Source organism: Pongo pygmaeus, chromosome 14 (assembly GCF_028885625.2).
Source record: "Pongo pygmaeus isolate AG05252 chromosome 14, NHGRI_mPonPyg2-v2.0_pri, whole genome shotgun sequence".
Classification (NCBI taxonomy): Eukaryota; Metazoa; Chordata; class Mammalia; order Primates; family Hominidae; genus Pongo; species Pongo pygmaeus.
The window spans coordinates 31,175,218-31,200,856 of record NC_072387.2 but is presented as its reverse complement, the minus strand read 5'-3'; the positions used below and the strand labels follow the sequence as shown (position 1 = coordinate 31,200,856).

Here is a 25,639-nt window from a genome sequence, read left to right as displayed (position 1 = left end):
AGGCAAGAGGATCTCCTGAAGTCAGGAGTTTGAGACCAGACTGGGCAACACAGTGAGACCCCATCTCTTAAAAAAAAAAAAAAAAAAAAAAAGGAAGGCATGCATGGTGGTGCATGCCTGTGGTCCCAGCTTCTTGGGAGGCTGAAGCAGGAGGAGGGCTTGAAGCCAGGAGTTGGAGCCTGCAATGAGCTATGATCATGCCACTGCACTCCAGCCTGGGTAACAGAGCAAGACTCTGTCTCTTAAAAAGCAAAAATAAAACCAAAAAACCAGATAGGTGGGAAGAGAGAGCAGAGAAAAGGTAAGAAAGGGTCCCTCCACCTCCATCTGTGCTTTCCAGCTCTTTCCACACAAGACTCACAACCCCACAACACCTCACCCAGTCCTCATCAACCCTTCCAGATCCAATTCTGCTGCTTCTTGGACTCATTCAAACCCCTTCTCAGCCTCTTACACAGGCCATTTCCAAGGCAATGGCACACTCTGGCCTTTCCTGAACAAAGACAGGTGGTAAAGTGGGTTGGAAGAAGTCCAGCCCCACCCTGGAAGGACAGCAGCAGGAGGTTATAACTGGAACGTTGTCGACTTCCTGTTCTTGTTGCGTTTGCCCAAATGTCCTCAACGTGCTCAGGAACAACAACCAAGGTGGGCTTACATAGGTGTTTGGTTTGGGAGGTAGTTGGCCACAGGGAAATCTGCAGAGACACCTAATTCAGACAGTTTAAGAAGCAGAATCTTAAACAGATTTGAGAGGCAAGAGATGTGAAGAGAAAGCAAGCTGTCACCCAAGGGCTGCTAGCCAGCAGAGGGCCTCCAGGGAACTAGAAGGATATTGCAAAGCTCCGGGCTAGACCCCTAGGTCTGTGTGATTTTGCTGACATCACTGTGAAAAAAGAAATTATTACAAAGTCGAATTCGCTCACAGCTAGAAGGATTCGGACAGAAGGTGTCCAAAACAGTAAAAGGGAAGATGCTGTTAACTGCGTTTGAAAACAATTATAAAAATGTCAGAAGCTTCAAATCAGTTTTTATCCTTATGTTTTCAGTTTTTTAAACACAGATGATGGCCCTGTGAATATCAGAACAACAGCAAAGCACTTCTAAAATATAGATGCAGATACCACAGAGCCTGCCCCTCATAAAAACAAACAAGCAGGCAAACAAACAGAAAAGCGGGCTGTGTCCCCACAGTCTCCTCTCTTTTCATATAATCCTTCCTACCTTCATCCCTGCCAAACAGGCTTTCATACACTTTGCAGCATGGCTTTGTTCCCAGGAAACCTAATAAGATATTTATGAATGTTTCAATATTGGCAGCAGAGTTGGCAGCAGGAGTCTCTGCAGTGGCAGAAAGGTCAAAGCGATCCCTCCAACTACCCCCACCGCCCGCCTTGGAGATTACATCTACTATACACACAATTAAATGCAGCAGACCCAGACTGATCTTTTCCTTGTAATTTTTTTAATCACCAAAGGATTAAGAAACAGAAGTACATTATTCAACACAGCAATTCTAAGTGGGTCCCTTAACAGACATTGACCCACATGTGTTTTCTGATGTCACCTAGGTTCTCATTGCCACAGACCTTGGACAGCTCCCTCTCCCATGCACCACCCTGGCTCTTCTAACCCTTCTCTCTCCTCAAACTCTCCACCCTACCCCAGCCCCTTCACTTTGAGCACTCTGCCTCCTCCCCATTTCATGGGGTACACTGAAGCTTTAGAGTGGACGTGATTCACCTTGACACCCACACACACAAACCGACTCCCAAAGCTCTTTCCACCCTATTGACAAAGAAGTCTCTCTTATTCTTGCCCAAATCAATTAACATTGCACCTGAGCTCACCTACTGGCAGCCCTCCTTTCCTGGTTAGCCCCTACACCTCCCAAGGCCCCTGTGCAACCTCCCCTCCACATTCCTTTTCCTGACCCTGAAACAGAGATCATCCCTGAGGTTTTCTGCCTTTGGTCTTTATTCAATGCACTGAACCATCTTTTCCATGTATGGCTGAAATTAGCACCAGTGTACTCATCAAATGGGTTATCAAATTCACCCCCAGCTTGGATGTCTACCACAAGCTCTGTCTAGACCAACATATTTAACTTCTCTGGATACACCTACCTGAATGTCCACAGACTCTGCAAGATCAACGTGATGACAACTGATGTCTTCACTTCCGGTTCCTGCGTATGTTTAGTAATCCCACAATGAGCTTTCTCAACCAAGCCAAAGAGTTGAGAAAACACCAAGGAAGCAAAAATAAGAAGCATAAAACAAAAAATATCCTACCAAAAAGTTACACCAACAAATGGTTTAAGCGTCCCCATCAAATGAAAAAGGATCTCTGTGGGGATTTTCTTATGTAACTTCAAAAAATTAAAAACAAAGTTATGAGTAGTCATATAACACAAACATGAGCAAAAAGAAAGGAAAGGCTAAAATAGTAACATCACCACCAAGTTTAAGACAGAAATAATTAATGAGCATAAGGCCAGAGTAAAAATTACAGCCACATTACCACCAGTGTGGTACACTTTATTTTACATAAAATTAAATTTTACTCAAAATGTAAATTATGTTTTACATGAAAACATGTAAAACAACATTCACAAGCAAATGGACCAAGAAAGCTGTAACAGGAGATTGATGCTATTATCAAACTGACTAATTGGACAGGCTAAAAATACAGATTCAAAAAATGTAATTAAAATGTCTAAACAAATGAATTTTGGAGCCTATGGAGAATACATCTTCCTTCCAAGCACAAAGGGAAACCTGGAATAAGTCCCTCGCTCCTCGTGCAGGCACTGGAGCAACAGGGAATGGACCCCACATCCTTGGACCACCTCCATGTCTTGCCAGTTTCTTCTTTTGCCAAAGGAAACTGGGCCCCACCTGCCTCAGACACTTCAAACAGCAGGGGCTGCGGTCACTGTAATAATGAGCCAACAGGTAATGGAAACACTTTCCCCACCACGATCAGAGCACAGCTTAGGGTCCATTCAACCACAGGATTTCAGAATTGAGGGAAACCTTGAAAACTCTCATTAAAGCCCTTCCCTTCACACAGTAGGAAACTGAGGGCTTGTAAGACACAGTGCTACATCTACAGAAACACGACTACACAGGGTGGGAGGAGCTGCACTCAAAGGTTAGAAACAGTGGGAGGGTCCAGACGGGGTCAAGGCTGGGCATCTTGTGATGATGGCTGAGGGCGGTGATGTCCCCAGTGTGTTTCACACCAAGAGAATTTTTTTTGTAAGCAACCCCCTTCTCTATGTGGCAAAATTTCTTTCAGTGATAACTATAAAGAACATAAAATTGACCAAAAAAGAAACAAACAGCAAAAATAGTCTTTATTGAACTTGCATCTAGGCCAGGCACGGTGGCTCATGCCTGTAATCCCAGCACTCTGGGAGGCTGAGGCGGGTGGATCACCTGAAGTCAGGAGTTCAAGACCAGCCTGGCCAACATGGTGAAACCCCATCTCTACAAAAATACAAAAATTAGCCAGGCATGGTGGCAGGTGCCTGTAAACCCAGTTACTTGGGAGGCTGAGGCAGGAGAATCGCTTGAACCCAGGAGGCAAAGGTTGCAGTGAGCCGAAATCACACTACGGCACTCCAGCCTGGAAAACAGAGTGAGACTCCGTCTCAAAAACAAAAAAATAAAACTGCATCTAATCATGCCAGTAAATAAAATAATAAAAATTTTTACAGTCCAAAAAAAAGAGAAAAAAGCACAAGTATTTATTCAATGGTTTTCATATCTATCTATGTAACAACTTGAATTTTGATCCTTTGGTTACAGACTGATACAATATTTATGTCATTAATTGGCAAGTAACTAATAAGTGAAATTTAACAAAACCAATGCTCTGTCAAAGGTATAAACATCTACTAAATCATACCACTAATGTCACATTTTCTTTTCTTGACTTGGTCTTCAATTTTAAAACAATGAATAATTATGAATGAATTTCAATTTTAAGAATCTAGGAAAAATTTACCAAACTAAAATGTGAGCTTACCAAACAAAATATCATACCCTGCAGTTCATATTCTGTTTTGCTGTCTTAAATGTTAGATGTAAAAACCCCCACGTGGTCACATAAAATGACAGAATCGAAGTCACTCAAGTTCTACTTTCTTAGTGTTTATAAACGCTGTACTGTCACTATTTCATCGCTATTATTTAAACTCAAGCACTGGGCATGGTGACTCACACTTGTAATCCCGGCACTTTGAGAGTCTCTGCTGGAAGGATCACTTGAGGCCAGGAGTTCAAGACCAGCCTGGGCAACATAGCGAGACCCCATCTCTACGAAATAATCATAAATAAGTACATAAACTAACTAACTCCAGAATATGTAGCACCATGGGGCTCCTGGAGAGCACTGTGTCCAAAGGGAACTCCGGAGCTGTCCTAACTCTTAGGACCTTGCTCTCAAAATGCACACATACAGTTCAGTTGGTTGTGGGCAATGGAGACAGAGGGTTAACTGGGAGTGCTCCTAATGAATTTCCATGTAGAATATAATGGTCACTTAAAAGAAATAAATCAAGTCCAACAGCACTTTAAAAAAAAAGAAAACGTAAATAAAATAAATATGTGCTACATTGAAGAATATGTGTATATTTTATATATATACACACTATATCTGCTATATACATATGTGAAATCTTTAAAAGTAGCCAGGCTTGTGACTGTAATCCCAGCAACTTGGGAGGCTGAGGTGGGAGGATCACTTAGGGGCAGGAGTTTGAGACCAGCCTGGGCAACACAGCAACACAGCAAGACCCTGTCTCTAAATTTTTTTTTAATTAGTCACGCATGGTGACGTGTGCCTATATTCCCAGCTACTTGCGAGGCTGAGGTGGGAGAATCTGAGGCTGTAATGAACTATGATTGTACCACTGCACTCCAGCCTGGCCCACAGAGTAAGACCTCCGCTCTAAAAAAAAAAAAAAACAACAACAACAACAACTAAATAGTAGTCATGGCAATTATTTAGAATTTAGTCCAAATGAAGGCTTTTGCAGGGAAGAGAATGTTACTGCTGGTACATGGGGATGATTAAAAGCAGATGGACTTTTAGTGGGTTTAATTGTGTGGACCTTCTTATTGCCTGCACCTCAGGCAGATCACTCCCCAATGCATCCCACACAGCCTGTGATGCTCACCGACTGTACGAACTCAGGCAAGTTATGTAACTCTCTCTGGTGTGTGTCCTTATCTGTGCCATGGAGATGCCAGCTGGGACTGGCTCTGCCTCACATCTGAGGCTCCTGGAGGACTGCAGCCTCAGGTGTGGGAGCCCCGGCTCCTGGTCCGTCCGTGGTGTGCTCTGCGAGGAGAGCTTCTAAGGAAAGTGCTGTGGGAATTAAAGCTATACGGTGGCAGCCCTATGAAGAGTGAAGCACCCACCTTATGGCTCAGGAAAAACAGGTCAGGAGGCTGCTCAGAGTTTCTCTCCCGTAGCTCTTCTTTAAGAGGCTAAGGACATGAGCCAGAGAGCAGGGAGGAAAAAGGGGCCACGAACTTAGCCATGGAAATGGATCGTTCAACATGTGTGTTCTACTACACTTCCCTTGCTCAAATATACCCGAAAAGCTAAGGAGTAACCTTGCAGGCAGAGCCCTCGATTTTCTACCACTGTGCCGCAACACCAAGCACCAAGACAGTATACACTAGCTACTACAAATGAATTTGTCTGACACACAAGTTTTAAACCTTGACCAACATAAATGACTAAGGATGCCAGCTGTCACATTAAATCCCAAATGTACCTCCATTTGAGGGCAGACATCCATCTGCCAAGTCTGAAGAAATTGGCATTAAAAGCATTTACCTCGGCAGCCCCCTTTTAGGAGTAGTTTACATATGAAAGTACAATATCAACACTACACAATACATCAATTTCCGAGGCATAAGTAACTGCACATCACCATGGAGGTTCTACTTTGTTCAATAAGCAATTAAGTGTGAAGGGATATCTGAGAACAACACATTAAGCCAATTCGCATTTTCTGTTCAATTCTGACCTTCGCTTGCAGAGCGCAGTCCTTCAGCAAAGGTTTTCCACTTCCCATTGGCAGGAATTGTGCGTCGTGCTGGGGAGGATGCGAGGGGAAACAGACAGACTTTGTCATCAAGGATGACACAGCAGAGTAGGAGAGTCAGAGATGGATAAAAATAGATGTGGTGCAGCATGCTAAGTTCCAGAGCAAAAGAGTCTGAGAAATGCTGCGGCACAGAGGGGTTGCCTCCGCCTGCAAACGGTGGAGATGCAGGATGAGGAAGAAAATGCTTGCTTACAGAGATGCGACCTGAGCCTGAAAAACAGGGCCCTCCAGGAGGACAAACTTGAGTAGGTTAGGAGACAGTGTTCCAGGGAAAGTGCCATGATTAAAGGCTGCAGCCAGACACAGGAAGAGGAGCCTGGGGAGATGGTGCGGTAAGCCGGGAATAGAACGAGAGTGGCCTTGTGTATCTTACTGGAGACAAAAGAGAAGTAGCGATGGTCCCTCAACAGGGAGAATCACAGTGCCTTGGCTGTTTTAGAACGATAACCACCAGCAATCGGGAAGGTGAAAGGGAAACCCTGTTACAGGTGGAGACAAGAGAGACTGAACCAGCACCAGTGCCATGAAAATGATCCACTCAACAAAAAAGTAGATCTGGTTTAAAATCTATACCCACCCCACCAAGCATCCTCCTGGGCACTATGACTCTGTACCCTGGTCCTGGTGTATCCCAACCTAGCCAGGGTTGTCAGGGAAAGATGCAAATGGTAAAGTCAACCAGACAGCAAAAATGGGGGGTGGGGGGTGGGGGAGTCATCTGAATTTCCTTTAAACGTTTATACCTATTTTTTAAAAAGTGGTGCTTACTGTGGTACACAGCAAGACATGAGATAAAGCATAGAAAAAGGACAAAAACACCACCAAAAATGACCGTGTGATAGAGTACTAAGACTCCTTTTGGTTTTTTTCTTCTTGAGACGGGTATGGCTCTGATGCCCAGGCTGGAGTGCAGTGGCATGATTTTGGCTCACTGCAACCTCCACCTCCCAAGTAGCTGGGACTACAGGCGCATGCCACCACATCTGGCTAATTTTTGTATTTTTCATAAAGAAAGGGTTTTGCCATGTTGCCCTGGTCTCAAACTCCTGAGCTCAAGCAATCCTCCCACCTCAGCCTCCCAGAGTGCTGGGATTACAGGCATGAGCCACCATGCCCAGGCAAGACTCCTTGTAATGGTAAAGTTGTAATTACTATATCAACGAGCAATAAGACTATTACATGAGGGACCTGGAGAAGTCAAATACACAGGGACAGAAAGTAGAATGGTGATTCTCAGGGGCAGGGGCAGGAAGAACAGGGAGTTGTTTAACAGGGACAGAGTTTCAGTTTTGCAAGATGAAAAGCTTTCTGGAGACTGGTTGCACACCAGTGTGACTATCCTTAACACTACTGACTCGTATACTTAAATATAATAAAGAAGATAAATTTCATGTTGTGTATTTTACCACAAAAAAAGAGAAAAAAGAAAGAAAAAAGAGCAACAAGCCTACCCAACCTGTCAAACAGGATGGGATATATGATGTCTACGGCCACTGTACTGTGTCCTAGGCATTTTTGCATCTGAAATCTCATTTAGCTTCCCGACATGCTTTCTAGGGAAGTGTGTTTCCATCAAACAAACAAGGAAAGTCAGGCTCAGCGAAATCATGTACTTGACCTAAGGTCATTCAGTTGGTCCCTGGTAGAGCCAAGACTCGTGTACTTGTTATGTTTTGTTCCTTATACTATAGCTAATTACCCTCCCACTCAGGCTATTACAAAAAAAATAAAAAAGAAAGAGAAAGATTACACTGCAAGTTTTTTCCATTACATGTTTAATAATTTAAAGTTCTCCATGATAACCTCAGGCAAACTAGAATTAATCTTCAAAATCAGGTTAGTGCAAAAAGAAAACATTTCTAGTTTGTTCCTAAAACGCATTCTTCCTATTCGATATGCACCTTACCTTTTAATCTCTACTAATGCAAGTCAAAACCTGTTGTTTTTTTTTTTGTAAAACCCAAGTGGTACATTCCAAAATTGATGGGAGAGTTATTGTCAAACACACTATCTAAAATGCAACAACAGCAACGCAAAATTTATAAATCACTCAGTGAGGTGCTGTTTAAAGTGCCTCATGCATATTAACTCATTTAATCTTCAAAAAATTCCTATGAACTATACATTGTTGCATGAGGGTGACAAATGAGGACCATCTTCAACAAAATCCCCAGGAGTGCTGGCTGCAAACAGAAATCAGAGCCTGCCCCAGACGAAATGAACCTAGATTTTTCTTATGCAATGTAAGGCTAAAACTAAAATACCTGATCTATATATCATGGATTCGCCAACCAAGTTACCTTTATATGCACAAAACAGGAAATGAGAGGTACATGACAGCCTGTGGAATACAAACATGCCAAGAACGAGAACTGGAAAGCACAAGTAAATACTACCACTGACATCATTCTGCAAAGACTCCGCAAAATTGTATTTGAGAATTTTACGGAGAACATAAACCTTGGCAAAAAGGTTTTACAAAACAATTCACCTTTTTAGTTAGAGACTGTCTTTCAAGTCTTACTAAGCAGATCATACATCTTAGCTCATCACTTCTGCAGAACTCAACCACAGCTCTATTCGTTATATTATTACTATTAATATTTTTAATTGAGACAGGGTTTTGCTCCATCATACAGGCTGGAGTGCGGCGGTGCAATCTCAGCTCACTTTAACCTCCACCTCCCAGGCTCAAGCGATCCTCCACCTCAGCTTCCCAAGTAGCTGGGACCACAGGCATGCATCACCATGCTCAGCTAATTTTTTGCACTTTTGATAGAGATGGGGTTTCACCATGCTGCCCTCCGCTGGTCTCGAACTCCTGAGCTCAGGCGAAGCACCTGCCTCAGCCTCCCAAAGTGATGGAATTACAGGTGTGAGCTACCACGCTCAGCCTCTATTTGTTGTAACAATTATTCCACGGGTATATGTGCAGCCATGTTGATGCTGTCCTAATTTTAAAATATTCAATGTATTTCAAACAGTAAGCAGCACATAAGTTTCTTTTAAAGGACTACATATTCTGACGTCTTCATTTTTTTCTAATGGTAGTATCTCAAAATATCAAAATTCATCATGCCCCTTAACATAATAGTTCAAAAAAATGACGCATAATCAATTTATCTTCAGGGTATATAAGAAAACATACTTGGCTGTGAAGAATGCTAAATCAATATCTTTAAACTATTTATATAAAAAGTACTATGGTTTAAAATCCAAGTCAGTTAAATGTCTTATAATCTACTATTCTAAATCTTTAAAAATATCACAGGTTGATTTCTATAAAAAAAGTATTTAACTCTATAGCAAACACCAGCACTGAATTGAGAATAGCTTCTTGTCTACTTAAGTGCATGACACATGATAAAAAAAAAATGTTTGGAATACTGCATTGCACATTGCACCCATCAACCATCCATACAAAATACTAGCAAAGGGACCATAAAACTAGACATAGAAGGACCTCAGAAAGTGAACTAGACACAGGAAAAGACTGTCAGCAGGTAACAGATAGTCCCCAGCTTTCTCAGCATTTCCTTAGAGTTCGTACATACTAATATGGAGTATTGGAGTTTGGGGGTACAATTTTAGGGGCAAAAAATTGAAAGCTTTTCCGACCCTCATTTAAATTTTTGTTGAGTATAGGAGCAATGTTGTCAATTGGTGAAATAAGAAAATTCACTCTTTCCCAACGATGTGATAGAAGACCCAACAACATATGAAGAGGCCACATATGCTCCCTGGGACAGCCCTGAAGAGTCATCTCTATAAATGGGTCTGTGACTATCAAACTAAACATGAAGAGAACTACTAAATTCCTGACAGTCCAATACTAACTCAAATATAATGTGAGAATTAACGTTTTGTTATAGTGATTAAACATGTTTGCAGTTGTTATGGGTCGACTGCCGCTTATGTGTTGGCCACAGTCTAGAACCATTGTCTGGGACTCACAGGAAGCCTCGATTCAGAGGAAGAACTTTCAACACCAGCTCACTGTGGACTAGAATGGTTTCCAGGTGAAATGGTGTGTCCCCCAGGAAGACAGATGTTCATGTGTAGGCCCAGTGAATTATAAGCGTTAAAATATATGGCATGCGCCTATGTGTGTACACATTTAGACAAGCAGTGGAAGGAGGCTGGTAAAAGTACGAAAAGAAATCTTCCCTTATGTTATTTTCTGTCTTGGAGTTTTTTGACTTTCCAATGTCCACAATGTTTGGCTTACAAATATGACTAACCCATGTACAGAGAATAATGGTGGTACCTCCCCAACACACACACACACACATGCACTATCCTGTACTTAAAATTACTTCCTCTGCTATGTCTAATCTTATACAGTGAACAAAACTTTGTTGAAATAGGTGTAGTGTTGAAACTGCATGACAGCTGACAGTCAAAACAGTGATACTGAGAGAAGTTCACGTTTCTGCCTTACCAAGGCATCGTCATTATGTGAAATTATTCAATTTACTCTGGTACATCGATGTTAGAACGGTTAATGCATTCTAATTTGTAAAGGTAACAGTAAAAAATGACTATGAGGCAGTTTTAACAAAGCTGAGTATTAGAGAAATAATTGTGACACTATTCAGCAAATGGCCTTACTGTTTTAAAATAAAGAGCTCTATTTTTAAACTATCAGAGCTTGGTAACATGTTTCATATGCTAGACAGCAATACTTTCAAAACTTCCACCTTTCACTGGAATAAAAACAAAAGAGTCATATTTTTTATTCAATAATTTAAAGAATATTCCTGCCGGGTGCAGTGGCTCATGCCTGTAATCCCAACACTTTGGGAGGCTGAGGCAAGCGGATCACTTGAGGTCAGGAGTTCGAGACTAGCCTGGCCAACATAGCGAAATCCCATCTCTACTAAAAACACAAAAAAAATTAGCCAGGCCTGCTGGTGGGTGCCTGCAGTCCCAGCTACACAGGAAGCTGAGGCAGGAGAATCACCTGAACCTGGGAGTGCGAGGTTGCAGTAAGCCAAGATCACGCCACTGCACTCCAGCCTGGGCAACGGCGAGACTCTGTCTCAAAAAAAGAAAAAAATTTTTAAAAATAAATAAATAAAAAATATTCCTTTATATCATTGAATCTACAGTTAAGTATTCAGTTTCCATATTATGCACAGTGCCAAGTTCCTCAGAGATATTCAAAGCAGAGCCCCACAGAGCCAAAAAGTTGATGGTCTCAAACAAGATGGAAGGGAAAAAAGGAGGGAGGGTAGAAAGATACAGATGCAGACTTTATAGTCACAATTCAGTACAACTCTAGTCACACATGTGGACCAAGTTTAACGTTTTAACCATTCTATGGTAAAGAATCTTGGTGTTTGTTTGCAGGAGGAGGTGTCAGTGAATTTAATGTGAATTTATATGCAACTGTGTTCTTTCACGACACCAAAAGGAGAAGCCAGTTTCTTGATTTAACACCAATCCACACATGCACACTCTCAAACACGTTTTAGACTCGTCTTATGCTCGCAGTCCAGCCTGCTTGTCCCTAGCAGTTACAGGCTAGAAAACATATATGTACAAAAGACCCTAATGCCCAAAACGTACCTTGTGATTCTTCAGCCTGCACATTTCTCCCCTTGGCAATGTGTAACTCTTGGGCAGAGTAATACACAAGTCCACTTCCCTTTTCCCCAAGTTACAGCTTATAATTGATTGTTTTGGTTATCAAAGAATTAGAAAGCAAAATGAGTGGCAAAGAAGAACAACATCCGTAATAACCAGATAACTAGTGTCAATGAGCAACTCTGTGTGAGTCTGTGAGCTCTTATACAGTGTGGCCTTAAACAGGTACATTCTCATCTAATTATTTTTTTCTTGTAGAGATAGGGTCTCACTATGTTGCCCAGGCTGGTTTCAAACTCCTGGCCTCAAACAATCTTCCTGCCTTGGCCTCCCAAAGTGCTGGGATTACAGGCATGAGCCACTGTGCCCAGCTGTTCTCATCTAATTCTCATCATGCTATAAGCTATGACATTATTCTACTTCCAGTTTACTAACTGCAGTATCTTGAAACCAAACAGATCTAGAGGTAGGGAAAGATCTGTCAAAAGTTTGGTGTCTCTCCAAGAGAGCCAGTGTTGCCCCCACCTTGCTGGAGGAAGGAGCTCCATCATGACGCAACCAACAGAGATCACCCCCTACATGTGTATCTCTGCTCCTCTGGGGTGGTCTCATACTGGGGTGAAAGGGGCTTTCTGCTATTCTGAGGTCAATCACCTTGCCCCAATCCACAGTTCAAAATAGTTCAAAACAAAACTCAGAAACACAAGAAATAGCATCAACACCTTCTCCGTCACTAACACTGGAACCTGGAAATTACACTTGCCTAGTGCTCTGTCCACTTACAGCTCCACTGCTAACCATCCCAAGTGCTTCTCTTCTCCTGCAGCAGTATAGCCCTGTACCTCTTCCTGGGCAATGACGGCAGCCTCATGTGCTTATTCTAAATGCAGAGCAGGTGGCTGTGCACATCAAACCCAAGTACTATGCCTTTGTCACTTGGCCCATAAAAGCTTTTCCCGACTACAGCAGCCCGTCTCCAGTAGCCTGGCCTTTCACAGCACTTTGTCCATCATCCCCCTTCTGTATTAGTCCGTTTTCACGCTGCTGATAAAGACATACCCCAGACTGGGCAATTTACAAAAGAAAGAGATTTAATTGGATTACAGTTCCACATGGCTGAGGAAGCCTCACAATCATGGTGGAAGGCAAGGAGGAGCAAGTCCCGTCTTACACGGACGGCAGCAGGCAAAGAGAGAATGAGGAAGATGCAAAACTGGAACCCCTGATAAAACCATCAGCTCTCATAAGATTTATTCACTGCCACAAGAACAGTATGGGGGAAACCAATCATCTCCCACCAGGTCCCTCCCACAACACATGGGAATTATGGGAGCTACAATTCAAGATGAGATTTGGGTAGGGACCCAGAGCCAAACCACATCACTTTCTTCTTCCACATCTTTTCTGGAAAGACACACACCTGGCCATTACACTCTTCTGCACCTCTGCACATGGGGTTCCCCATGTCTGGCCTGCCCTCCCCACCAAGCCTCACCCAAGTTTCCAGGCTGACTCCTACTCATCTTTCAGGCCCAGCTTATTGGTCTCTACCAGCAGCTTTGCCCCATCCTTCTACTTTTCCTGCAGTGCTGCCACTAACCACGCACCCCCAATTCTTGACAGAGAGGGACTGCAATGCTTACCTCACATATACCAAATATACGATTATGAATAGTACTGATCACGATCAGTCTCAGAGTTCCTAGGGCCTAAAGTAAAAGACTGGGTCTGACCAGATGGCTTTCCTCTAAGGCGGGCCCTAATCAACTGAATTTAAAGCAGGTAGCTCCCAAGTGGGGTTTGGGAAGACACTATCAGAGCTTATATTTATATATACCTCCAAAAAATAAGCTTTCAGAAACATTTATTAAATGCACTGACACTGGTGTCCCAACATAATTCTACGTAATGTGGCTGGAGAGGAACCTCCTTAAATGGGAAGGGTGGGTGGTGCTATGGACTGAACTGTGTCCTTCCTAAAATTCATATGTTGAAGCCCTAACCCCCAATGTGATGGGATGCCACTGTTGGGCCCTTTTGCAGATAATTAGGATCAGATGAGGTCATGAGGGTGGGACCCTCAAGATGGGATTAGTGCCCTTATTAGAGACAGAGAGCTCTCACTCTGTCACTCCCTCACTCTCGCTCTTGCTCTTGCTCTTGCTCACTCTCTCTGTTCTGGGAGGACATAGCAAGAAGACAGCTATCTGCAAGCCAGGGGAGAGCCCACACCAGAACCGGATCATGCTGGCACCCTGATCTTGGACTTCCAGCCTCTAGAACTATGAGAAGATGAACACCTGCTTATGCCCACTGGTCTACGTATTTTGCTATGGCAGCCTGAGCTAATACAGGGATAACAGTGGTACCCTCCCTGTCTGTCTCTCTCCTTACTACTACACATTTCAATTTCCAGGTCCCAGCTAGGTGGAGTCATGGATCACTTTATCTAATTTAAACTAAATTAACCCTCCCAAAAGAAAAAAATGGCTTAAGAATCATACAACAAAACCACAAATTGGAAATTATACTTATTAATAATGCAATTACAAGAGAATAAAAAGCAGCAGAATTGACACATTCCTAGTAAAAGCTCTTTAAAACCATTTTACTAGGTTAAACATTAGGGTAATTTAATCAAATCTGACAAATCGGCCAAAAGCATTCAAAATAATAGAGAAGACTGTGAACAATATGTACTTACATCCACAACTCTTAACGGAGAATCTTGGTAAATACATACTGGGTCTTCAGATAATAACTAACAATGATAGCACATGTATACGAATGTTTTAAATATACATATCAAAGGTTCACGCTAAAAAATTTTATGGGCTGAGTGTGGTGGCTCATGCCTGTAACCCCAGCACTTTGGGAGGCCGAGGAGGGCAGATCATGGGGTCAGGAGATCGAGACCATCCTGGCCAAAATGGTGAAACCCTGTCTCTACTAAAATACAAAAAATTAGCCGGGCATGGTGGCACGTGCCTGTAGTCCCAGCTACTTGGGAGGCTGAGGCAGGGGAATCACTTGAACCCAGGAGGCAGAGGTTGCAGTGAGCCGAGATCACGCCACTACACTCCAGCCTGGCGACACAGCAAGACTCCAAAAAGAAAAAAAAAAAAAAAGTGTTACAAATGGGACATCCAATGAAAAAGTTTTGGAGACCACTGATATAGACAGAGAACTTACATGAGAGTTAGGTCCACTCTCAAGCCGAAGTCTTTTCTAAGCTGAAACCTGCCAACACTCTCCAAAAGCCTTTCATATGGTATACGTTATACATAGACTGAAGATACATAGAATAATCCATCAGAGTGACTAACACCATCCCAAACTCAACCCAAATCATTTTTAATGACATCTAATAGAAAATAGTAAAGGCTTAAAACCTGTGATTTCAGTTTTGAAGAGCTGGCTTTCATTTAAGAGAAAAGAATGGGTCAGCATTTGAATGACCAAACCCAACCTCATGGATTTCAGGAAATTTCTTTGTTAAACATCCCTACATCCCCACAATGGTCAGACCTCTCCTTTTGTTCTCTCTAAGCATTGTTCCTCTTGAAAGGGTTGCTGATTAGCATTTCTGAGTAAGCTTTTGCTGTCTGTTGAGTGACTCAGCTATAAGTAGTAGAACAAACACTTAGATGCAACTTTCTGGATAAGGACACAGAAGTTCACATGACTAAACTGAGCAGAAACAGCTACCTACTTTTTCAATTTAAGCAACTAGATCAGACATTATGCAAACAAACCCTTGGTGCTGTTTGTGAGCATAGGGAATGTTCTTTGATGCCCCGAGAGCAAGGGTTTTCCCATCTACTCATTACAACAAACATATGAAGATATTGATCCTTTTTTCCTCTGACCATCCTCCCTTCAAAATCATGTCTGTTTCCAATTAAAGACCCAAACATTTACTAAAGTACTCAACAGAAAAACAAGAGTTTAGCATTTTGTTCCTATTCTCAGATACTTCTAGTTGATTTTAAGATTTGTTTAATTTTGAGAAAATAGTATACTTATTTCTTTTTTGAGATGGAGTTTCACTCTCTTCACCCAGGCTGGAGCGCAATGGTGCGATCTCTGCTGATTGCAACCTCCGCCTCCTGGGTTCAAGCGATTCTCCATCCTCAGCCTCCTGAGTAGCTGGGATTACAGGCACCCGCCACCGCGCCTGGCTAACTTTTGTATTTTTAGTAGAGATGGGGTTTCAGCATGTTCGCCAGGCTGGTCTGGAACTCCTGACCTCAGGTGATCTGCCTGCCTTGGCCTCCCAAAGTGCTGGGATTACAGGTGTGAGCCACCACACTTGGCCAAAAATTGTATACTTATAGAAGAGTTGCAAAAATAATAGAGTTGACATCTATCCTTCACCCAGTTTCCCCACAATGTTAGCATCTTACATCACCACAGCACAATTCTCAAAACTAAGAAAGTAATACTGGCACAACACCAATCCAATTACAGACTTTATTCAAGATTCACCAGTTTTTCCACCAATGTATCTTTTCTGTTCCAGAATCCAATTCAGGGACCAACACAGTACTTACTTGTCACGTCTTGGGTCTCTTCCAATTCTGGTTGAATTTTAATTTGTCTCACAAATCCTGATGCTTAATTCTTTTTAATCAAAGAATCATCAATGCTTCCAAGTTCACAGCAGACAATAAGAGTTAACAGAATTTGGGAAGAGGAGAGAGGAGAAATAAATTACTGACCAAAATTCTCAAACCAAATGCCTTTACCTACTTTAAACAGGGGGAATGGCACAGATGTTTTTTTGGTCAAATTCAAACTGGGCTCCATTATCCACCCACACAGGGGTCAACTTGATAAAGAAATCACCATGAAAGTCTGTCCTCTTAGACATTTGCCGTTTCCTTAGAAACACCAAATATAAAACTGGCCCAATGCTGACAGGCTTTTCTGTTTCTAAAAATACTCTTCAAGAAAGCTCACACATTCAATGGTTACCTGGAATGTACTATGCCAAAGCTCCCCCAATTCCAATATTTTCGTCTGCAGGATTCCTCAAAAGACTTGTCCAGGGGTGTAAAGCTGATAACAGTTCTCATTACAAGACTCTTCTATGGCATTAATTGCTGCTGGTACATCGAAAATAAGAACTCAGGATTGTTGTGCCATTCACGTTCAGAAAATACAGTGCCTGGCTTGGAAATTAACCAAGTATATCTGCTTCTAAACAAAAAGCAGCACACCCAGAAGGAAAATCTTGAGATTGTTTTCAACATCAGCAATTACTCTTGATAAGGAATACTTTTACCTTTGCCAAACTTGATAAAGACAGCAGTCTCAAATCAGAGATTATGTAACCTTGGTTTTTAAGATAATGATCTTTACATAAACCAAAAAAAGTTATGATTCTGCCAGGCGTCATGGCTGATGCCTATAATCCCAGCACTTTGGGAGGCCAGGGCAGATGGATCACTTGAGGTCAGGAGTTCAAGACCACCTGGCCCACGTGGTGAAACCCCGTTCTCTACCAAAAATTCAAAAATTAGCTGGCCGTGGTGGCGGGTGCCTATAATCCCAGCTACTCGAGAGTCTGAGGGGCAGGAGAATCGCTTGAACCCAGGAGGCAGAGGTTTGCAGTGAGTGGAGTTCACGCCACTGCACTCTAGCCTGGCCAATAGAGTGAGACTCCATCTCAAAAAAAAAAAAAGTTATGATTCTAGCTAGGATGCTGGTATTGCTTGTTTGCTAAATTGTAAGCAGCTTGTGCATTAAGACCAGATCCTACATAAATTCTGTAGCATTAAAACATTTAGAGGAGAATTCTTCATCCTCACAGTACTCAATGACATTGGATCTAGTACCACATATATAATCTCTCCCCACTATTCATGGACAAATTGGTTATTGAAGATTATTTTGTTCTTTTTATTCTTTAAGACAAAAATATTCTTTTAGAATTATGATCCCATCTAATTAAACTTAAGGGCTTCTGCACAGCAAAATAAACTATCAACAGAGTGAACAGACAACCTGCAGAATGGGAGAAAATACATGCAAACTATGCATCTGACAAAGGTCTAATATCCAGCACCTATAAGGAACTGAAACAAATTTATAGGAACAAAATACTAACAACCACATTAAAAAGTGGACAAAAGATATGAACAAACACTTTTCTAAAGAAGACACACATGCCGCCAACAAACATATGAAAAAAATGCTCACTATCACTAATCATTAGAGAAACGCAAATTAAAACCACAATGAGATACTATCTCACACCACCACCATGGCTATTTAAAAAGCCAAAATATAACATACGCTGGTGAGGTTGCAGAGAAAAGGGAACAATTAAACACTGTTGGTGAGAGCGTAAATTAGTTCAACTATGGTGAAAAGCAGTTTGGAAGTTTTTCAAAGAGCTAATAACCGAACTACCATTCAACTCAGCAATCCTATTACTGGGTATACACCAAGAGGAACATAAGTCCTACTACCATAAAGGCATATGGACTCGAATGCTCACTGAAGCACTATTCACAATAGCAATGACATGGAATCAACCTAAATGTCCATCAACAACAGACTGGATAAAGAAAATGTACATATACACTATGGAATACTATGCAGCCATAAAAAAGAATGAGATCATGTCTTTTGTGGGAACATGGAATGAGGGGGAGACCGTTATCCTTAGCAAACTAACAGGAACAGAAAATCAAATACCGCACATTCTCACTTACAAGAGGGAGCTAAATGATGAGAACTCACGAACACAAAGAAGGAAACAACAGACACTGAGGCCTACTTGAGGGTGGAGGGTGGGAGAAGGAAGAGGTGCAGAAAAAACAACTACTGAGGCCGGGCACAGTGGCTCACACCTGTAATCTCAGCACTTTGGGAGGCCAAGGCGGGTGGATCACCTGAGGTCAGGAGTTTGAGACCAGCCTGGCGAACATGGTGAAACCCCATCTCTACTAAAAATACAAAAATTAGCCAGGCATGGTGGCACATGCCTGCAATCCTAGCTACTCAGGAGGCTGAGGCTTGAACCCAGGAGGCAGAGGTTGCAGTGAGCTGAGATTGCACCACTGCACTCCAGGCTGGGCGACAGAGTGAGACTATGTCTCAGATAATAATAATAATAATGATAACTATTGAGTACTAGGCTTAGTATCTGGGTGATGAAATAATCTGTACAACAAACCCCTATGACATGAGTTTACCTATATAACAAACCTGAACACACACCCCGAACCTAAAATATAAGTTAAAACAAAACAACCAAAAAACAAGGTTAAAAAAAATTAGGATCTCAGCATTAATATTATAAACAATGATACTGTACCAATCTAGCATACAGTGCTCAATTCCTTTTTCTGTAAAGGTAATATTCTTTTTTTTTTTTTTTTGAGACAGAGTCTTGCTCTGTCGCCCAGGCTGGAGTGCAGTGGCACGATCTCGGCTCACTGCAAGCTCCGCCTCCCGGGTTCACGCCATTCTCCTGCCTCAGCGTCCCGAGTAGCTGGGACTACAGGCGCCCACCACCACGCCCAGCTAATTTTTTGTATTTTTAGTAGAGACGGGGTTTCACCGTGTTAGCCAGGACAGTCTCGATCTCCTGACCTCGTGATCTGCCCACCTCGGCCTCCCAAAGTGCTGGGATTACAGGCGTGAGCCACCGCGCCCGGCCCTGTAAAGGTAATATTCTATTTAAAATTTACCTTGGCAAAGCCAACAAAAATGTATCAAAAATTTATATGAAGTAATTTTCCTTTAAGGCAAACCAACCTGAAGAAATGCAGTAACTTGACAAAGCTCGAGTTATCACTGTAATGAAGTTTTTGCTAGCTAAAACGCCCACCTGAAATGAATGAGTCATTCAAAACTGAGTAACTGTAAACATTCCTAACTAGCTTTGAAGATCTCATTTCAAATATTGAAGAAAACTGCCTTATGGCTTTGAAATTCACTATTTCAAATGGTATGCTGATAATCACATAGAAAGATTACATATGTCTGATAGTGATGACATAAGTATTGCTCATTCCTTTGATCAGCACATTATTTCAAGATTTTTCTGGGGGAAAAAAACATTATAACTTTAAACATTTTTGAAAATTTAGATATATAAAATTAAAAATTCACCACCAGTTTCCTCTAAATAGTGAGCTTTTGTAAGTATTTAATATTTAACTTAAAAGGATATGAGGCTATTTATACAAAATGTCCAGGGAAATCTACAGAAATACAAAGTAAATTTGTGGTTCCTTAGGGGTGGGTGGAGGAAGGGATGGGAGATGATAGCTAGAGTATAATATTTCTTTTGGAGGTGATGAAAATGTTCCAAAATTGACTGTGATAATAGTTGCACAACTCTATGAATATATTAAAAATCACTGAATTGTATACTTTAGATGGCTGAATTATGCACTAAAACCTTTAAAACATTTGAAAGGAGATAAGATTGTACACTTCAGGAAAAGGAGATCTTGTTAGGTGGACACATACATAATCTTACATATGTATATAAACATTGAATCCCATTAATTACTATTCATTTCTAGAGGATGAAGGAAGTTATTATCCTCATTGTTAAGGTCCTAGAAAATCAATCCCTAGTAGAAAAAGACTACTTCATAATTCTCCATCATGATGGTAATCTGAATTCATTGACTTCAATAATGAAAGACTTAATAAACCTACCACAGACTTCAGATCAAACACTGGTGGTATTTTCAGTGTCAAGAACAAGAACAAGGTTTGGTGAGACATCTATATACATAGCACAGTCCCTCCCAAAAATTCAACGAATTGGCCAGAATTTGGAGTTCTCATGTAGTGCATTCCCCTGGGGGTGCTAAGGCCACAGTGGACCCCAGAGGGGACCTCACTCCTGCTTTCTAGGCATTTCCCAGACCCACCCTCTTTCTTCAGTCACGTCAATTCCATTCCAGTAACCTTGGCCCATAGAATTCCTGTCCTGAATGATAGCATGCCGCCCCTCACTGCCCTCCCTTCCTCTGCTTCAAACTCCCACTCCTAGTCAAACGCCAGCTGCCCAGAAAGGCAAGCACAGAGCAACTGCTATAATCCAGAGGGTTTCAAACCAAAACTGGCTTAGGGTTGAGGAAAGTAGGGGAGAGAACTCTGTTCCAGAGAGGACAGGCCTGCCAAGGGGTACAACAAGGTAAGTCAGACAGCCTTGAGTCAGCAGACTAGTCTGAGCCTCATCTATCCCATGTGGTCCCTTCTTTTCCAAAAGCTCAATTTAGGGGCAAAGGAACTGGGATAAACTCTCCATGCCCCTGACTCTAACAAAACCATTAACCTTTTCTCCAGAAAAATTATATTAAAAAACAAATTATTTATCCTTTTATAAAAATATTCCTTTGAATAGCTTCACTAACTTTTAGCAAACATTCATGGCCAAGATAAAAGGCCTTATTTTTAAAAATCAATATTGTCATAAAACTTGAGTTTGGTAACATTAAAGTGCTAAAATAACATGGCTTGACGTTTTCTAAAATCCTTAAACCATAATGCTAAGAAGCTTTACAATCAATTTTTTTTTTGAGACGGAGTCTTGCTCTGTCACCCAGGCTAGAGTGCAGTGGTGTGATTTGGGCTCATTGCAATCTCTGCCTCCTGGACTCAAGCGATTCTTGTGCCTCAGTCTCTCGAGTAGCTGGGACTACAGGCAAGCACCACCACGCCTGGCTAATTTTTGTATTTTTGGTAGAGATGGGGTTTTGCCATGTTGGCCAGGCTGGTCTCAAACTCCTGGCCTCAAGTGATCCACCCACCTTGGCCTCCCAAAGTGCTGGGATTACAGGTGTTAGCCACTGCATCTGGCCTATAATCAATTTTTTAATGAACTACAAGTCACTGATAACCATTAGTAATTCCTATTTAGACACAGAGTCAAGGCGAACCAAATACTCAAAGGCCATTTTAAAGAACATCAAGGACCACATTTTAATTTTTTAGACCCTATCCAGTGCATGCGGAAACTTACACTCACAGTATAAGCCATGAACTCAGAAATTATATGAATTTTAATGTATTTCAACTAATTCAATTATATACTTATATAAAGCTTTAAATACAATAGTTGGTAACTGCCTACTTTATTCCTCACCAACCCACTGTACATCCCCAACTTACTCTGCCTCTCTCAAAACAGTACAGATGAAACCGCACAGCAGGCAGCTACTCGGAATCCCTCTGACTAATAATACAATCAGTCTGGGTCAGCTTTCAGTCTTGATTACAGAACAGGTAGTAAAGCTCCATTATCAGTGCTCTTAAAAATCTTTACCTTCCAGCTGGGCATGGTGGTTCATGCCTGTAATTCCAGCATTTTGGGAGGCTGAGGCAGGTGGATCGCCTGAGGTCAGTAGTTTGAGACCAGCCTGGCCAACATGGCAAAGCCCCGTCTCTACTAAAAATACAAAAATTAGCTGGGCAGGCGCCTGTAATCCCAGCTATCTGGGAGGCTGAAGCAGGAGAATCACTTGAACCCAGGAGGCGGAGGGTGCAGTTAGCCAAGATCATACCACTGCACTCCAGCCTGGGGGACAGAGCAAGACTCCATCTCCAAAAAAAAAAAAACTTTACCTTCCATTAAAACAAAAGAATTTAGAGAAAAACAAAGGCCTCTATTTTTTTTCTCCCAGTCTTAAGCATGCACAAATGGATAACAAAATTAAAGGAATTAATAGAAATTAAGCAAAAATACAACTTGAAAACACGCTAAAGTTTAAAAAGAAAAGTAGCTCTTCAAATCCCATATCCTTATACAGTACATATCTTTTAGAAAATCATCTTTTTGAAAGCAATTCAATAGAAACACATATGAGAAGGTGTGAAGAAATGGAACTACATGAGCAGTGCAGGATTCCAAATGGTTTAGGTAAATTCACAGTTGTGCAACCATCACCCCAAATGAAACCCCATCCACATTCACAGTCATTCCCCATTTCCCTCCAACCTTTTCTCTCTTCCTCAGCCCCAGGAACCACTAATCTACCTCATAACTCTATAAATTTGCCTCTTCTGGATACTTCATATAAATGGAATCATGTACTGTGAGGCCTTTTGTGACTGGCTTCTTCCACTTAGCATAATGCTTTCAAGTCTCATCCATGTTGTAGAATGTGTCAATATTTCATTCCTTTTTATGGCCCAATAATATTCCACTGTATGGATATACTTCATCTTATTTATTCATTCATCAGCTGATGGACATTTAGATTATTTCTACTTTGGGGCTATTCATAATAATGCTGCTGTGAAATATATGTGTACAAGTTTTTGTGTGGAGGTAGGTTTTCATTTCTCTTGGGGAGATATACCCAGGAGTAGAATGGCTAGGTCATATGGTAACTTTACATTGAACCTTTTGAAGAACTATCAAACTGTTTCCCAAGGCAGCTCCATCATTTTTACTGTTTTCCAAAGCAGCTCCATCGTTTTTCATCCCCATCAGCAATGCATGAGGGTACCAAGTTCTCTAAATCATTGCCAATACTTGTTATTTGTCTTTTTGATTGGAGCCACCCTAGTTTGTGAAGTGGTAACTCACTGTGGCTGATGCTCTGTATCTTAAACGAAGCCCACACATTCTGAAATGGGGACTCAGCTATTCTTCCAAGTTACACTTTTAAGTATAAAATATGCCCAACTGTCATTCTTAAAACCCAAAATAAAGCTGCATAATCTAACACTCCTTTAATAAGTGAAAATTCCACCTCCATATAATATGCACCATTATTATACCCCAATAATGTCCAACAGCCTGACCTTTCTAAATGAAGATGTCAGGCTAAGTCATTTGTACAAGTGTTAGTGCAGTAGTGGAATACTTAAACATATAACAACAAAGTTTTTGTCTTCCAAAAAAGAACACTGGATTGGAACTCAGGTTTGTCAATAATCTATGTGTAACCTGATAAATCACTGAACTTCTCTATACCCAAGCATGGTGTTCTGAGCAGCTCACAGAACTACATCCTCTGAAGTCTCTCCCAGATACAAAGTTGTTTAAGCCTGAAAGTTTAATGAAATTTGAAAATGTACGAACACCCGTGCTAAAGAACTAGCTTTGCACAGCAGAAAAAAATTTTACCCTTAGTAGTCAGATGGGCTGGGTTCAATTTCCAGCCCTGCCATTTAGGAGCTGTATGACGATACGTACATTATTTAGCATCTCTATATTCCAGTCTCCTGGCCTGCTTCAAGAGGTTATGAAGATTCACTAAGCTGCTATAGTTAGGGTGTGTGACATAGCGGCCAGCAAAAGTAGACATTTAAACGCTAGCTTCTGTCCATCTTTCTGCTAACTCTGGGCAAAATTTCCCAGCAAATGAAGACCTCTTAACAATTGTGGACCACTGAGAACTGAATGTGAGTCCTTGTGACTTGTGGGATTCCCTTATGAAGCACGTCCCCCATAGTATGGTCTAAAAATTGCTAAAGAGGGCTATCAACTGGCTTAAAACAAGGCTAGAAGGGGGTTCCGGGAAGGAAGCCCAGGGATGAAAAGAGCAGAGACCTCATTTTTGTCGGTGACATTAGAGTGAAAACTTCTCAGGGCTCAGAGGCAGGCTGGGCGCAGAACGGATGCGCAGGAGAGGACGGTGAGGGCTGCATTCGCATGACCCTACTGGAAGCGCGGGGCTGCACCGCGGGCTAGTGGGGTGGGGAGGGGGCAGGCGAAGGCTCTGGGGGAGATGGATGGGGGCCGGCCCGGTGCGCGGCCAAGCCCCGCGCACGAGGACGAGCCCCTTCCCAGCTGTGACTCCACCGCCTTCCGCGCGAGCGGCCGCCTTCTCCTACCTGATCTGGTTGTCGCGGAATTTGTTGAGATGCGGTTGGTTGAGGTAAATGGTGCGGGCGGGTGCCTCCAGCTGGTCTCCAACAGACGTGGCCCGGGACATCTCATCCTCTGCCTTCTTATAGCCCAAAGAAGAACGAACAGGTCCTGCAGAGACAGGGTGCAGGCAGAGAATACGACACAAAGAAGTCAACCGCCAGGCGGGAGGCTGCGAGCGCGGGCCGCGGGCGGGCGGCCACCGGCGGGGAAGGATGCTCGGGTGAGGCGGGCGCCGCCTACGTACCTTGGCTCCCACTGGAGACGCCGCCGCCGCCCCCGCCGCAGCCACGGCCGGCCCCGCCCCCGGCCCCTCCCACGCCCACGTCCACGCCCCGCGCCGCCCCCGGCGCTTGTGGAGCAAGCCCCGCCCCGGGAGAGCGGCCCCCAGCTCCTGCGCTCCCTCCCTGCAGGGACTGGGCCGGGCTGGACGCCCAAGCTGCTTGCCGGGCTGGGGAGGGCGACCGCGCGGGGACGGCGGGGTCGCCAAGGCCAGCGGCACCCCCAGCCATCTGGCCGAGCGTACCCTCTAGTCCCGGGAACTGAGCTCTGGAACTGGGTTTTCTGGGATCCTTTGATCTTCCTTAGGAACAGAGACAGCAGCAATGGGAATGCGCCCTGCAAGCAGCCACCGCAGAAGGAGATGGCGAAAGCACACCTCTGGGCGCTAAAAATGGGCTTCCCAGACCCCAGGGTGAAGAGCTCGCTCCCACCATTGTCTGCAAGGGATCCGCCGCTCTTCTCCCTACATGCACCTGGAGACCTGAGTGCAGTAGCTGTCCCAACCCCAGCTCTGGACCAGCGCGCGAGCTTTCGTTTTATTGCTTAAATTACTGTTTCAGTGGTTACGTGGCAAGCCAGCCTAGCTCAAGATTTGATTTCAGTCCTATGGGTCAAGACTTTTTGGGTGGACCCAAACCCCTGCCCCCCAATAACCTTCACTTGAGACATTCCAGCCTAGACCTAGAGAAGGATCCAGTTATTACTGAAACTGGTACCCGCACATAGATCTTAACCTCATCTCCAACTCCAAGGCAGCATCCCTTGTTAGAAGGGGCTGCCCAGCTTGA

The 25,639-nt window shown here is 42.8% G+C and overlaps 1 protein-coding gene across 1 annotated transcript in view; it reads right to left on the bottom strand.

Annotated features, from left to right (window-relative positions):
* Positions 1-25,081, bottom strand: part of LOC129011221 (phospholipid-transporting ATPase IB-like) — a 96,987-nt gene extending 71,906 nt beyond the window's left edge. Inside the window, exons 1-2 of the mRNA XM_063650989.1 lie at positions 24,817-25,081; positions 24,536-24,680 (exon numbers count right to left, since the gene is read on the bottom strand). Of these exons, the coding sequence (XP_063507059.1) occupies positions 24,536-24,680; positions 24,817-25,081 (410 nt within the window). The remainder of the gene's footprint in view (positions 1-24,535; positions 24,681-24,816) is intronic.
* Positions 25,082-25,639: the final 558 nt, after the last annotated feature.